Genomic DNA, 14064 nt, shown 5'->3' with positions numbered 1-14064 from the left:
TAAAATGTTAAAAATACATAGTGTGTACAAATATATGTATATATACCTATAAATGTGGCAAGTTGTTCATGTTCTTTTAAGTGAGAAATATTATGAAGCAGTATCTAGAGGCTCCATTTTGGTAAAAAGTGTGTGTGTGTGTGTGTGTGTGTACCACAGTAGTGGTATTGCTTGCATTCAGTTTTCCTGAATTTAACCAAGTAAAAATTGTTGGAATTGCTGAACTTTGAATATTTACTAAACCCAAGAGATGATTTTATAAAAGATTCCAATCTAAGGTTTAAAAAAAGTTCCTTTTTTTATAATGCATGTTTCAACTTTAGACCCTATTGTCTTCCTACTGTGAAAAATGAAGAAATTTACGTTCTTATGCATTCACTTCTTTTTTGGTATAATTATTTTCACATTATCAAGATTTATATGTTTATTACCTATTTTGCAACTATAATGCTTATAGTTGTTCAGTTGTTTTTTTGGTTTTTTTGGCTGCGTTGGGTCTTCGTTACTGCACGCGGGCTTTCTCTAGTTGCGGCGACTGGGGGCTACTCTTTATTGCGGTGCATGGGCTTCTCATTGTGGTGGCTTCTGTTGAGGAGGATGGGCCTTAGGGTGCACGGGCTTCAGTAGTTGCAGCACGTGGGCTCAGTATTTGCAACGCATGGGCTCTAGGGGGCTGTGGCTCAGTAGTTGTGGTGCATGGGCTTAGTTGCTCCTTGGCAGCCAGGGATCAAACCCGTGTCCCCTGCATTGGCAGGTGGATTCTTAACCACTGCGCCACCAGGGAAGCCCCTAGTTGTTTAGTTTTAATTCTTCACTTTAGTGGATTCACAGCTCACCATCATGTGTGTGCGTGGGGGCATGGTGAATCATGCTTTAATTGGCTGGATTTCATGGTTGAGCTCCCCACACTCCACTCCCCCACAAAGCTTTATTTGCACTGTTTATTGAGTCCATTCTAGTTTGATAAGGTTATACCTGTTATACCTTTATATGTGAATGAAATCTTTACTGATTATGAGTCTTTACACTCTTTCTCTCAAAACTTTGTAAATATTAATCCATTGTCTTTCAGCATTTATTTTTCTACCTTGAAGATGTTTGCAGCCTGTATGCCTGATGAATTTTTTCTTTAATTTTAAAGTTTAATAAATGAATCATGATTTTTACAGTTTGCTTCTCTCCTTATTTGATGCACTTGTGAGCGTTTGGGGGCTTTGGAGAGTGGGGTTTAAGTTGGGAACTATGCACAATGCTTCTAGAATTTCCTAGGCTTTTGTTTCTTTATAGTATTAACTTCTGCTTCTTTCATTCTTTAGTTACTGCTTGGACATTCTTTTCTCTTTTTCTCAGAGTGTTTTTTTGTGGTAAAGTACATATAACATAAAATTTACCATCTTAACCATTTTTGGATGTACTGTTTGGTGGCATTAAATACATTCATACCAGTATACTACCATCATCTCCAGAACTCTTTTCATCTTGTAAAGTGAAACTCTATACCCATTAAAAACTAACTCCTCATTCTCCCCTTGCCCCCAGCCCCTGGCTACCACCACGCTACATTTTGTCTCTATGATTTTGACTCTTCTGAGTGTTTAATATAAGTGGAATCATACATTATTTGTCTTTTAGTGACTGCCTTAATTCACTTAGCATAATGTCCTTAAGTTTCATCTATGTTGTGGCATGTGTCAGAATTTCCTTCCTTTTTAGGATTTAATATCCCATTATGGGTATATACCGTATTTTGATTATCCATTTATCTGTCATTGGACACTTCCATATTTTGTCAGTTGTGCTACTGTGAACACGAGTGCACAAATATCTGAGACCCTGATTTCAGTTCTTTTCAGTATTTATACCCAGAAGTGGAATGACTGCACCATATGACAACTCTGTTTTTAATTTTTTGAGGAACTGCCAGATTGTTTTCCACAGGCTTCTCTACTATTTTACATTCCCAGCTAACAGTGCTAAGGGTTCTCATATCTCCACATTGTCTTCAACACTTGTTATTTAACGTTTTTGTTTTAATATAGTAACCCTCCGAATGGGTGTGAGGTGGTATCTCATTGTAGTCTTGATTTGAATTTTCCTAATGATTAGTGATGTTGAGCATCTTTGCATGTACTTGTTTGTATATCTTTCCTGAAGAAATGTCTATTCAAATCCTTTACTCATTTTTGAATTAGGTTATTTGTTTTTGTGTTGCTGAGTTTTAAGATTTCTGTATATATTAATTGTCATATATGTATTTTTAATCCTTGATTGGATAAATGATTTGCAAATATTTTCTCACATTCTGTGGGTTGTCATTTTACTCTGTTAATGTAGTGTCTTTTAGTGCACAAATTTTAAATTTTTCATGAAGTCCAATTTGTTTCTTTTTTTTCTTTTGCCTGTGTTTTTGGTGTCATATCCAGGAAACTATTAGAAAATTAAATATCATGAAGCTTTTACCCTATATTTATCTTAAATTTCTTCTAAGAGATTTATAGTTTTAGGTCATTTTTTTAGCTCTTTGATGAGTTTATTTTTTTATATAGTATTCATAAGGATCCAACTTCATTCTTTTGCATGTGGATATTCAGTTTTCCCAGAATCATTTGTTAAAAGACTGTCTTTGCCCCATTGAATAGCCTTGGCACCATTGTCAAAAATCATTTGACCGTGTGTGTGGGGGGGGGGGTATTTATTTTTTTATTTCTAGGTTGTCTATTCTGTTTCATTGGTCTATATGTCTGTCTTTATGCCAGTACTATGTTGTTTTGATTACTGCAGCATTGTAGTAAGTTTTGAAATCACAAAGTGTTAGTCCTCCCGCTTTGTTGTTCCTTTATCAGCCTTGTTTTGGCTATTTAGTGTCCTTTAAGATTCCGTATGAACTTCAGCATGGGTTTTTCTTTTTTTCCAAATACATAGTTGGGATTTTGATAGAGATTACATTGAATCTGTAGATCAAGCCGGGTAGTGTTGACATCTCTAATCTATGAATATGGGATGTATTTCCATTTATAAGTTTCTTTCAGTAGTGCTTTGTAGATTTCATTGTACAAGTCTTTCACCTCCTTGGGGGGGGTAGTTAGGCTTTTATTTTTATAAATTTATTTATTTATTTTTGGTTGCGTTGGGTCTTCATTGCTGCATGTGGGCTTTCTCTAGTTTGTGGCAAGCAGGGGCTACTCTTCATTGCGGTGCATGAGCTTCTCATTGAGGTGGCTTCTCTTGTTGCGGACCACAGGCTCTAGGTGCATGGGCTTCAGTAGTTGTGGCTCTCGGGCTCCAGAGTGCAGGCTCAGTAGTTGTGCCGCACGGGCTTAGTTGCTCCGCAGCATGTGGGATCTTCCCAGACCAGTGCTTGAACCCGTGTCCCCTGCAATGGCAGGCGGATTCTCAACCACTGTGCCACCAGGGAAGACACTAGACTTTTATTTTAAATTGAAGTATAGTTGATTTAAAATGTGTTAGTTTCAGGTGTGCAGCAAAGTCAGTTTATATATATAACTCAGTTTATATATATATGTAAAACAATATATACATTTTAGCTTCCTTTCCATTATAGGTTATTACAAGATATTGAATATAGTTCCTTGTGCTATACAGTAGGTCCTTGTTGTTTATTTTATATATAGTAGTGTGTATTGGAATTGTTTTATTGATTTCCTTTTCAGATTGTTTTAGAAATGCAGCTGAATTTTTTACATTGACTTTGTATCCTACTATTTTGCTGAATTCATTTATTCTAACAGTTTCTTCATGGAATCTTTATGGTTTTCTACATACAAGATTATGTCATCTGTGAACAGAGACAATTTTACTTCTTCTGTTCCAATTTGGATACCTTTAATTCTTTTTCTTGTCTAATTGCTCAGACTAGAACTTCCAGTACTATGTTGAATAGAACATAGAAGAGGTGAAAGCAGTCATCCTTGCCTTGTTCCTGATTATAGAGGAAAAGTTTTCAATCTTTCACCATGATGTTCACTGTGGGTTTTTAATATATGGCTTTTATTATGCTGACATAGTTTTCTTCTGTCCCTAGTTTGTTTAGTTGAACTTTTTTTTTTTTTTTTGAGGTATGCGGGCCTCTCACTGTTGTGGCCTCTCCCGTTGCGGAGCACAGGCTCTGGATGCGCAGGCTCAGCGGCCATGGCTCACAGGCCTAGCCGCTCCGCGGCATGTGGGATCTTCCCGGACCGGGGCACGAACCCGTGTCCCCTGCATTGGCAGGCGGACTCTCAACCACTGCGCCACCAGGGAAACCCCTAGTTGAACTTTTAATGCTGCTTCTGCATCACTTGAGATAATTATGTGTTTTTTCCCTTATTTATGTTAATGTGAAGTGTTACATACATCAATTTTTATATGTTGAACCATCCTTGCATTTCAAGAATAAATCCCACTTGGTCATGATGTATAATCTTTTTAATATGCTGCTGAATTCAGTTTGCTAATATTTTGTTGAGGATTTTTACAACGGTGTTGATAAGAATTTAGGTCTGTAGTGTTCTTATAGTGTCTTTGGTACCAGTGTAGTGTTGGCCTCAAAGAATGAATTAGAACCTGTTCCTTCAATTTTTTGGATAAGTTTGGGAAGAATTGATGCTAGTTCTTCTTTAAATGTTTGGTAGAATTCCAGGGCTCTTTGTCAAGAGATTTTTGACTTTGGTTCAGTCTCTTTACTAGTTATATGTCTAGTCAGATACTCTATTTCCTTGTGATTTAGTCTTGGTAGATTTTGTGTTTCTATGAATTTGTCCATTTTATCTAGGTTTTTCAATTTGTGGGCATGCAATTTATAGTACTCTCTTCTAATTTTTCTTTATTTCTGTAGAATTGGTAGTACTGTCCCCACATTGACTTCTGATTTTATTAATTTGAATCTCTTCTCTTTTTTTCATAGTCCATCTAGCTAAAGATTTGTCAATTTTGTTGATATTTTCAAAGATACAACTTTTGGTTTCTCTGTTGTTTTTCTATTCCCTATTTTTAAGAAAAATCTCTGCTCTAATCTTCATTATTTCATTCTGTCTGCTGTCTTTAGGCTTAATCTATTTACACTTTGTTTAGTTTCTTAAGGTTGTAGAGTATGTTATTGATTTGAGATTTTTCTTCTTTTTCAATTAAAGAGTTGATAGCTCTGAATTTCTCCTTTAACACTGCTTTACCCCTGTGTGCCAGGAGTTTTGTAAATTGTGTTTTCATTTTCATTTATCTTTGGGTATTTTCTAATATCCCATGTGATTTCTTCTTTGATCCATTGATTGTTTAAGAATGTGTTGTTTAATTTCCACAAATTTGTGAATTGTCTTCTTTTTCTTCCAATATTTCTGACTTCATCCCAATTTGGTTGGAGAAGATACTCGGTATGATATCTATCTTTTAAAATCTGTTGAGACTTAATTTGTCTCCTAATATATGATATATCCTGGAAAATGACCCATGTGCACTTGAGAAGAATGTATATTCTATTGTGTAGTGTATTTTGAATAGGTCTGTTATATCTGGTTGGTATATTATGTTCTTAATGTTCTCTCTTTACTTATTTTCCATATGGTGGTTCTATCCAGTGAGAGTGGGGTATTGAAATCTCCAGCTGTTATTGTAGAACTGTATTTCTCTCTTCAGTTCAGTTCATTTTTTTCTTCATATACTTTGAAGGTTTGTTATTTTGTGTGTAAATGTTTATAATTGTTATATCTTCTTGTTGTGTTGAACCTTTTATTAATGTACTTATTTGTCTCACATCCTTTTTTGATTTAAAGTCTATTTTGTCTGATATTACTATAGACACCTCTGCTGTCTTTTGGTTATTTGTATGGAATATCATTTCCCATTCTTTCACATTCAAACTATATGTGCCTTTGGATTTAAAGTGAATCTCTTGTAGCTATCGTATAGTTGCATCATATTTGTTATCTATTCTGCCAGTCTCTTTTGATTGTAGAGTTTAACTCATTTATGTTAAAAACTACTTAGGGATAAGGAATTTTTTCTTTCTTTTTGCTATTTTCTATATGTCTAATAGCTTTTTTGTACCTCATTTCCTGTATTACTGTCTACTTTTGTGCTTAGTTGATTAGGGGGGTGGTAAGGAAACATTTAAATTCCTTTCTTATTTCTTTTTGTGTATATTCATAAATATTTTCTTGGCAGTTACCATAGGGATTACTTTTAAAATTCTGAAATTGTAACACTAGTTTGCTTATGTTATTTAAATAATATACCAAAATCTCTGCTCCTTTGCTACTCCATCCCCGCCCTTTTAAGTTGTTCATGTCACAGTTACATCTTTATACATTGTGTACCCAAAGACATAAACTAAGTTATTTGAAATGAATTAGTCATTTAAATTATGTAGAAAACAAAGTGTGGAATTAAAGAACAAATTAGAATAATACTAGCTTTGAAAATCACTCATGTACTTTTATTGAGACATTTATCTCCTTATGTGGTTTTGTGTTTCTGTCTTGTGTCCTTTTATTACACCTTGCAGGACTTCCCTATGCATTTCTTGTAGTGCAGGTCTAGTAGTAACAGATTCCTTCTTTTATTTACCTAGGAATGACTTAAGTTCTCCCTTGCTCTTAAAGGATAGTTTTTCGAGATTTATGCTTCTTGGGTGACAGGTTTTTATTTTTTTATCTTTTTGCACTTTGACAATATTGGCCCACTCCCTTCTTGCCTCTAAAGTTTTTGATGAGGACTCTGATGATAATCTTATCGAGGATCTCTTGTATGTGAAGTGTTGCTTCTTTCCTTCACCTTTCAAGACTTTCTCTGTCTTTTGAAAATTTGATTATAATGTGTCTGTGTAGATCTCTGAGTTCATCAAACTTCTAGTTCATTGAGCTTCTTTCATTAAATTTGGAGTTTCAGCTATTATTTGTTTATATATTCTCTCATCCCTTTTTTCTTTCTCCTTCTGGGACTCCCACAATGCATTTGTCAGCCCATTTGATGGTGTCCCACAGGTCCCTTAGGCTCTGTTCACCTTTCTTCAATCTTTTTTCTATTTGTTTCTCTGACTTGGTAATTTTCATTGTCCTATCTTCATGTTCACTCATTCTTTCTTCTGCCTGATCAAATATGCCTTATAATTCTTGTAGTAAAGTTTTCACCTCAGTTATTATACTTTCAGCTCCAGAATTTCCTTTTCAGTGTTCTTTATTGATATTATTTCCATTTTGTTCATATTTAATTTTTTTGACTTTTTGTAAATTTTACTTTAGTTCTTTGAGAATCTTTAAGACAGTTGCTTTAGAGTCTAGTAGATCTGCCATCAGGTCTTTTTAAAGAACATCTTCTGTTTATTTATACTTTTTCTTTTTATGGGCTATACTTTCCTCTTTATATTTCTTGATAATTTTAATTTGAAAACTGGACATTTGAATTTAATCATTTGGTAACTCTGGAAATCACATTTCCCCATTCTGCAGGGTTTGCTGGGTTTTTGTTGTTATTTTTGTTTATTGTTTTGCTTTTTTTAAATTGTGTGTTCTGCTTCTTTGCCAAAGCTCAACTGAGGTATATACTTAAGGTCTTCTTAGGTTCTTTTGAGCCTGGTCTTTTCCCCGGGCATGCATGGTGACTTTCCAATTTCCCTCATATGTGCAGTTTCTTTAAATGTCCTAGTATTTGATGTCTGTCTTTCCAAAAGAGAATAAGAGTGAAATGAAGGGAGGGTGAAAGGGCGCTGGCCCCCTAGCATACTTCAGCAGGAACAAGAGGGACTTGCAACAGTCAGGGGAGATGGAACAGCAGTGGCTACCTGTCTCTGTTCCTCTGAGATGAGAAGCGGTGATCAGATCACAGATCCTTGACATTTGGACAGCAGGGTCCTTTTTACCCACCCTGTCACCACAAGCTATGTGTAAGCTGCTCCAGGAACATGTGCATATAACTGCCACCCATTGAACTGGGTAATGGGGAATGGGTAGCTACTACTGTGCTAAGAGCTGAAATTGACCAAAGTTAATGGCAACTTGCTTTCCTAGCCTTCCCTTGGAAATTGCAAACCTTTAGTATACTATATTCTAGAGTTCCAAAATAGTTTCATCAGACAGATTGTGCAAGTGCAATTGCTTTCTTGGTGTAGAGACAGATTCCTGTTGCTTTCTACTCCATCATCTTCTCATAATCTATCTAGGACATTTCTTTTTAACAATTTGTTTTGTTTTATTAGTTATTACAAGTACAAAGAAAGACTCCACAAAAAAACTACTAGAACTGATAAATGAATTCAGCAAGGTAGCAGGATACAAGGTTAACATAAAGAAATCTGTTGCATTTCTTTACACTAACAGTGAAATATAAGAAAGTAAAACAGTCCCTTTTAAAATTGCAGCAAAAAAATAAAATAGGGATAAACCTGACCAAGGAGGTGAAAGACTTACGTGCTGAGAACTATAAAACATGATAAAAGAAATTGAAGATGATTCAAAGAAATGGAAAGATACCCCATGCTCTTGGAGCAGAATTAACATTGTTAAAGTGGCCATACATCCTAAAGCAATGTACCAGATTTAATGTGATCCCTATCAGACTACCTATGACATTTTTCACAGAACTAAAACAAATAATCCTAAAATTTATAGGGAACCATAAAAGACCCAGAATTGCCAAAGCAATCCTGAGGAAGAAGAACAAATCTGGAGGCATAAACCTCCCAGACTTCAGACAATACTACAAAGCTATAGTAATAAAAACAGTGTGGTATTGGCACAAAAACAGACATGGATCAATGGAACAGAATAGAGAGCCCAGGAATAAACCTACAGTTAATTGATCTTTGGCAAAGGAGACAAGAATATACAATGGAGAAAAGACAGTCTCTTCAGCCAGTGGTGTTGGGAAAGCTGGACAGCTGCATGTAAATCAGTGAAGTTTGAACACACCCTCATACCCTACACAAAAATAAACTCAAAATGGCTTAAAGATTTAAATATAAGACCTGACACCATAAGACTCCTAGAAGAGAGCATAGGCAAAACATTCTTTGACATAAATCATAAAAGTGTTTTTTTTTTTTTTTCATAAAAGTGTTTTCTTAGCTTATTCTCCCAGGGCAGTAGAAATAAAAGCAAAAATAAGCAAATGACACCTAATCAAACATATAAGCTTTCACACAACAAAGGAAACCATCAACAAAATGAAAAGACAGCTTACGGACTGGGAGAAAATATTTGCAAACGAAGTGACCGACAAGGGATTAGACTCCAAAATATACAAACAGCTCATGCAGCTCAATGACAAAACAAAACAAAAACAAAAATACCCAATCAAAAAATGGGGGGAAGATCTAAATAGACATTTCTCCAAAGAAGACATACAGATGGCCAAAAAGCACACGAAAATATGGTCAACATCACTGATTATTAGAGAAATGCAAATCAAAACTATAATGAGGTACCACCTCACAACAGTCAGAATGGCCATCATCAAAAAGTCTATAAATAATAAATGCTGGAGAGGGTGTGGAGAACAGAGAATCCTCCTACACTGTTTGTTGGTGGCAATGTAAATTGTTACAGTCACTGTGGAGAACAGTATGGAGGTTCCTTAAAAAACTAAAAATAGAGTTGCCATGTGATCCAGCAATACCACTCCTGGTCATATATCTGGAGAAAACTAATTCGAAAAGGTACATGCACCCCAGTGTTCACAGCATCGCTATTCACAATAGCCAAGATACGGAAGCAACCTAAATATCCATCGATAGGTGAATGGATAAAGAAGATGTGGTATATATATACACAATGGAATGCTATCAGCCATAAAAAAAGAATGAAATAGTGCCATTTGCAGCAACGTGGGTAGATCTAGAGATTATCATACTAAGTAAAGTAAGTCAGAAAGACAAATACCATATGATATCACTTATAAGTAGAATCTAAAATATGACACAAGTGAACTTATTTACAAAACAGAAACAAATTCACAGACATAGAAAAACTTATGGTTTCCAAAGGGGAAAGGGAGTGGGGGAGGGATAAATTAGGAGTTTGGGATTAGCAGATAGAAACTACTATATATAAAATAGATAAACAATGAGGTCCTACTGTATCACACAGGGAACTGTATTCAGTATCCAGTAATAAATGGAAAAGAATATGAAAAAGAATATGTGTATGTATGTATATCTGAATTACTTTGCTATACACCAGAAACTAAAACAATGTTGTAAATCAACCGTACTTCAATTTGAAAAAAAAGATATTGCAAAGAGTCTCTTATTCCATTTTGCACCACAGTTCTTATCTACGTCATTCCTTATAGGCTTTCCAAAGTTTCTATGATAAACATGTTACTTTCTAATGAGTAAAAAAAATAAGTTTATGGTCTTAAAAATATGCCTATGAAAAACATAAATGTACAGATACACATTTGAAGAAATGGATTATCATCCTTGAACTTCTGGAATACTAGCAATTTTCTTTCAGAATGCATCCTTCCACTGTTTTTATTCCCCTAAAGAAAAGTCCAGTGATGATTTTGATGGCTTTTCTGATGTTTACAGGGGTTTTTTTTCTCCCTTCCTCTTGAGACTAAATGACCATTGTGTTGGTGTCACTAGATCTAACAGCTGCTGCTTATAAGTTATGTGATCTTGGGCAAGTCATTTAAAACCTCTCTGTTCAATTTCCACTCATATAAAAGGTAGACTATATGTTCTTTATGGTTTCTTTCGCCACTAAGTCCATGAATTTATCCCTTGTTTTATACTTGTGTTGCCTTTTCTGCTTTTTATATTCATATGTTTTATTCCAATGAGATTTTAAGCTTCTTGAGGCTAGAGACCAACTTTTACATTTCATCTTTCCTTTAATGCTTGCCACATGGCCTTGTAATAAGTAAACATTCACTAAATACTTGTTAGATTGAGTTGATTTAGAAACTTTGAAATCAACTTGGAGCCCATTGGTTGTCTCATTTAATATAATATAAGGAGGTGTTTATATAGAAGAAGTATTTATTTAATTTCTTTTCAAAATGCATTTATTTTCTGTGTCATTTGAAATGTCATTCTCAGCAACAAGTTGTGTTTCAATGTAGCAAAAATGTTTCTTTAAGCAGTATCTGAAACTGAAGCCATAAGCTAACATATATATGTCACCTATACGTGTATACATAAACATACACACACGACAATCAATATGCCAAAGGTATGTTGTGTGGCCCTGTTACTTCATGTTATTAACTTCTTGGGCCAAAGGGACTTAATCGTTAAATGTTATCACCACATAACAATATCACCAAAAATTTTATATCTAGTTTACATAACTGGCAACAAGTTGAGTGCCTAAAATCTGTGGCATGAAAGGACTTGTGACTTAACAGTATTATTTTGGTGAAGCAATAATTTGCTTTTGACTTCAAAACATTATCGTATTAATTCAGTGATTTGTTGAACAGCTTATTCTTAGATATAGCTGGTGGTATTCCAAAGCAAGTCTCATGATCTGTGCCCTTGTGATATTTGATAATTCTAAGTTAAGACAGTAATATTCAAAATTAGGTTGACTTTTTTCATAATATAAATGTTGTGTTGTGAGTCAGCAAGCTGAGAGGTATTTGGTCAGTTGACTAGACATTAGAAAAAAATCTGATTTGAAGGAGTGTGCCAGGAGTCTATCCACATAGGTTTTCCCTCGTTCGTTTAGTACTGTTAGTCTGAAAGACAATGATTTGAACTAGCCTAAGATGAAGAGGTCAAGTTAACTGTGCATACCAAGTAGATTTTTGTTTAACATCTGTAGAGTGGCGAAACACTTTGACATCTGACTGGATAGTGAACTATATTTGGAAATACGTTATTAGTGACATTTATTTATTTTCTAGTTATGTTTTTAGAAGTTAAGTGATTTCCCTAATTATTTTTATTGTTGGCTGAATAGAGTTAATCTAAAATATATGATGTAGAAACAATGAAGTAGAAATAGAGTACAGGCTTAGAACTGAGGAAGTCACCATTAGAAAAAAAAAGATCTATAACTGCTCATGAAATCCCAGGAGTAGAAAAGGACATGCTTCATAATTCTCAGGGATTTATTAACATGTAGGTTTTGGAAAGCATAGGAATGGGCAATTATCATGATAAATACACCACCTCAGTTGATAAGTGGGAGCTGAATATACACATGATTGAGTCTTGAATTTATTTGTTTAACCATCCTGCTTTGGTTAACATGTTTTTGAAAGTCTGAAATTCCACATACAGTTATGGTAAGTAGTGGTCAATGAATATATCTCAATATATCACCTTTATCATCCTTTCAGTGGTAAGGGTGTAAGTTGTAGGGATCTTACTGTCATGGGGAATGTAGATAGACTGTTCTGAGCAGGCGGCTTCAGGTGGCATATTTTAATAATTACTGTCATTTTTGTCCTTTGTCAGTGCAGGAATAAATTCTAAATGGTCAGTACCTTTCTGGTTTATAATATAGAAGTGCTCTGGAATTGGTATAGCAAGAAGCTTCTCAACCATATATAGGTGTGCACCTTTATGTGTGTGTCAGAACTGAGTATCATGACCTAAGACAGTACAAAAGTCAGAGCTACAATGCCACTCACTTACTTGAGCCCATAGTGTAGGACACGGGTTCCTAGACCTGGTGGTATAGAAGAGTCAATCAGGGAACATTGTGTAGATTACAGATTTATGACTGAGACCCAGAAATCATATTCTAAAAGCATTTTCACAGGTGATTATGATGATATTTGGGAAACTGATATAGAGTAAAACAAATACTCTGTTGGTTTTTTGTGTATGTTTTCTAATTAGAGTTTAATGTTACCCTTGTGTCCAAAATTTCATTAATGTTTGCTGATTTTTATGTGCCTTTTAAAAATGAAAAGTGTAATAATTCGTGAGTTTGTACTCTTGTTTTATGAGGAAGAATTCTTCCATTGGACATACCACATTAAAGGTATTACCTTGCTAGGTGCACTGGGATTTATAATAGTGGAATTCCATTATCGATGAATTGACTATAACCTAACTGCTCTACAGTTTGTCTCTTTACCATTCTACTACATAGTCCATAAGCATGTTATAATTAGAGAGGTGAGAAGAATAATTAGAATTCAGAAAAATTTTTTAAAGATGCCTGTTAGTTTTCTCTGTAGTTTTGGCCATTTCTCTATTGACAGCTTCCCGATGAAGATAAAATATTTGAGTAGCATAGCCAGGATGCCTTTCAGTTTAGTTCCTTAGATCTGGACATTTTGAACATCTAAGGGAAAGATCATTAATGTAAAACAAGTTATATCTGCTATTTATAAGTGTATGTGTGCATATTCAGCGAATGGTTTGCTTTACTTGGCTATTGTATAAGTGAATAAATATACTGGCTTGGATAGTTCTGTGTGTGCATATCTATGCATGGTTAAAATGCCATTGTTTATTTTTAGTTGTCTGGTTAAGAGTTTTTAATTCTTCCAACTTAGTTTTTTAAAAGAATAGTCACTGCCATGTTTGTATTCTGAACCATTTGGTCTGGTGGTAGTATATAGAGAAAAGGTCACATAACTCAAGAGTCAACTTTAAATGTCACATAAACACATACAATAAATAAAAGCAGATTATTTACTTGGTTAAATACATATTAACCATGACCAACACATTGAAACAATAAAGGGGAAGAAAAGTTATGTTTTTTGTTTTCCTGCTTTACTGCTCTTAGTAGACTATCTGTGGTGGTCTACTTGGAGTGCAGTAGTCTCATTCTGGGCAGTATTTGAAGCACCTAGCCTTTGGCAAGGAAAAGTATCTCTCGTCTGTGAATCTCAGTAAGTTTCTCCATTCCGTTTTCACTTCAACTGTGAGGATTTCATATGTGACACTTACTGCTCAAGAGATCAATGTCCAGAGGAAGTGGCAAACCAAAGCAGAATGAAGTTGCTCAGGTTTTATAAAAAAGATCCCACTAACATTTACCAAGAACTCTACAGGCATGGTCTGTGATGTTAATCCTTTTTTTTTTCCCCCCCAACTTTGACTTTATGTCAGAATTTAACATTTACTGCTTTAAAAGGGGGAGGGGGGTGTTTTCTATCCCTGAA

The 14064-nt window shown here is 34.8% G+C and overlaps 1 protein-coding gene across 3 annotated transcripts in view; it reads left to right on the top strand.

Annotated features, from left to right (window-relative positions):
- The window catches only part of ORC4 (origin recognition complex subunit 4), a 96104-nt gene that overhangs the window by 26603 nt on the left and 55437 nt on the right, over window positions 1-14064 (top strand). Inside the window, exon 1 of one of the 3 annotated variants that reach the window (XM_082630262.1) lies at window positions 13821-13958. The exons of the other annotated variants lie outside the window; for them this stretch is intronic. Within the exon in view, the coding sequence (XP_082486388.1) occupies window positions 13895-13958 (64 nt within the window). The 5' untranslated portion in view covers window positions 13821-13894. Of the gene's footprint in view, window positions 1-13820; window positions 13959-14064 lie in introns of those variants that run through there. 3 annotated transcript variants of the gene reach the window in all.

Source organism: Mesoplodon mirus (assembly GCF_964341445.2).
Source record: "Mesoplodon mirus genome assembly, chromosome: 8".
NCBI classification, from domain to species: Eukaryota; Metazoa; Chordata; class Mammalia; order Artiodactyla; family Ziphiidae; genus Mesoplodon; species Mesoplodon mirus.
The sequence above is the reverse complement of the archived record's forward strand: the minus strand, read 5'-3'. Positions and strand labels throughout refer to the sequence as shown.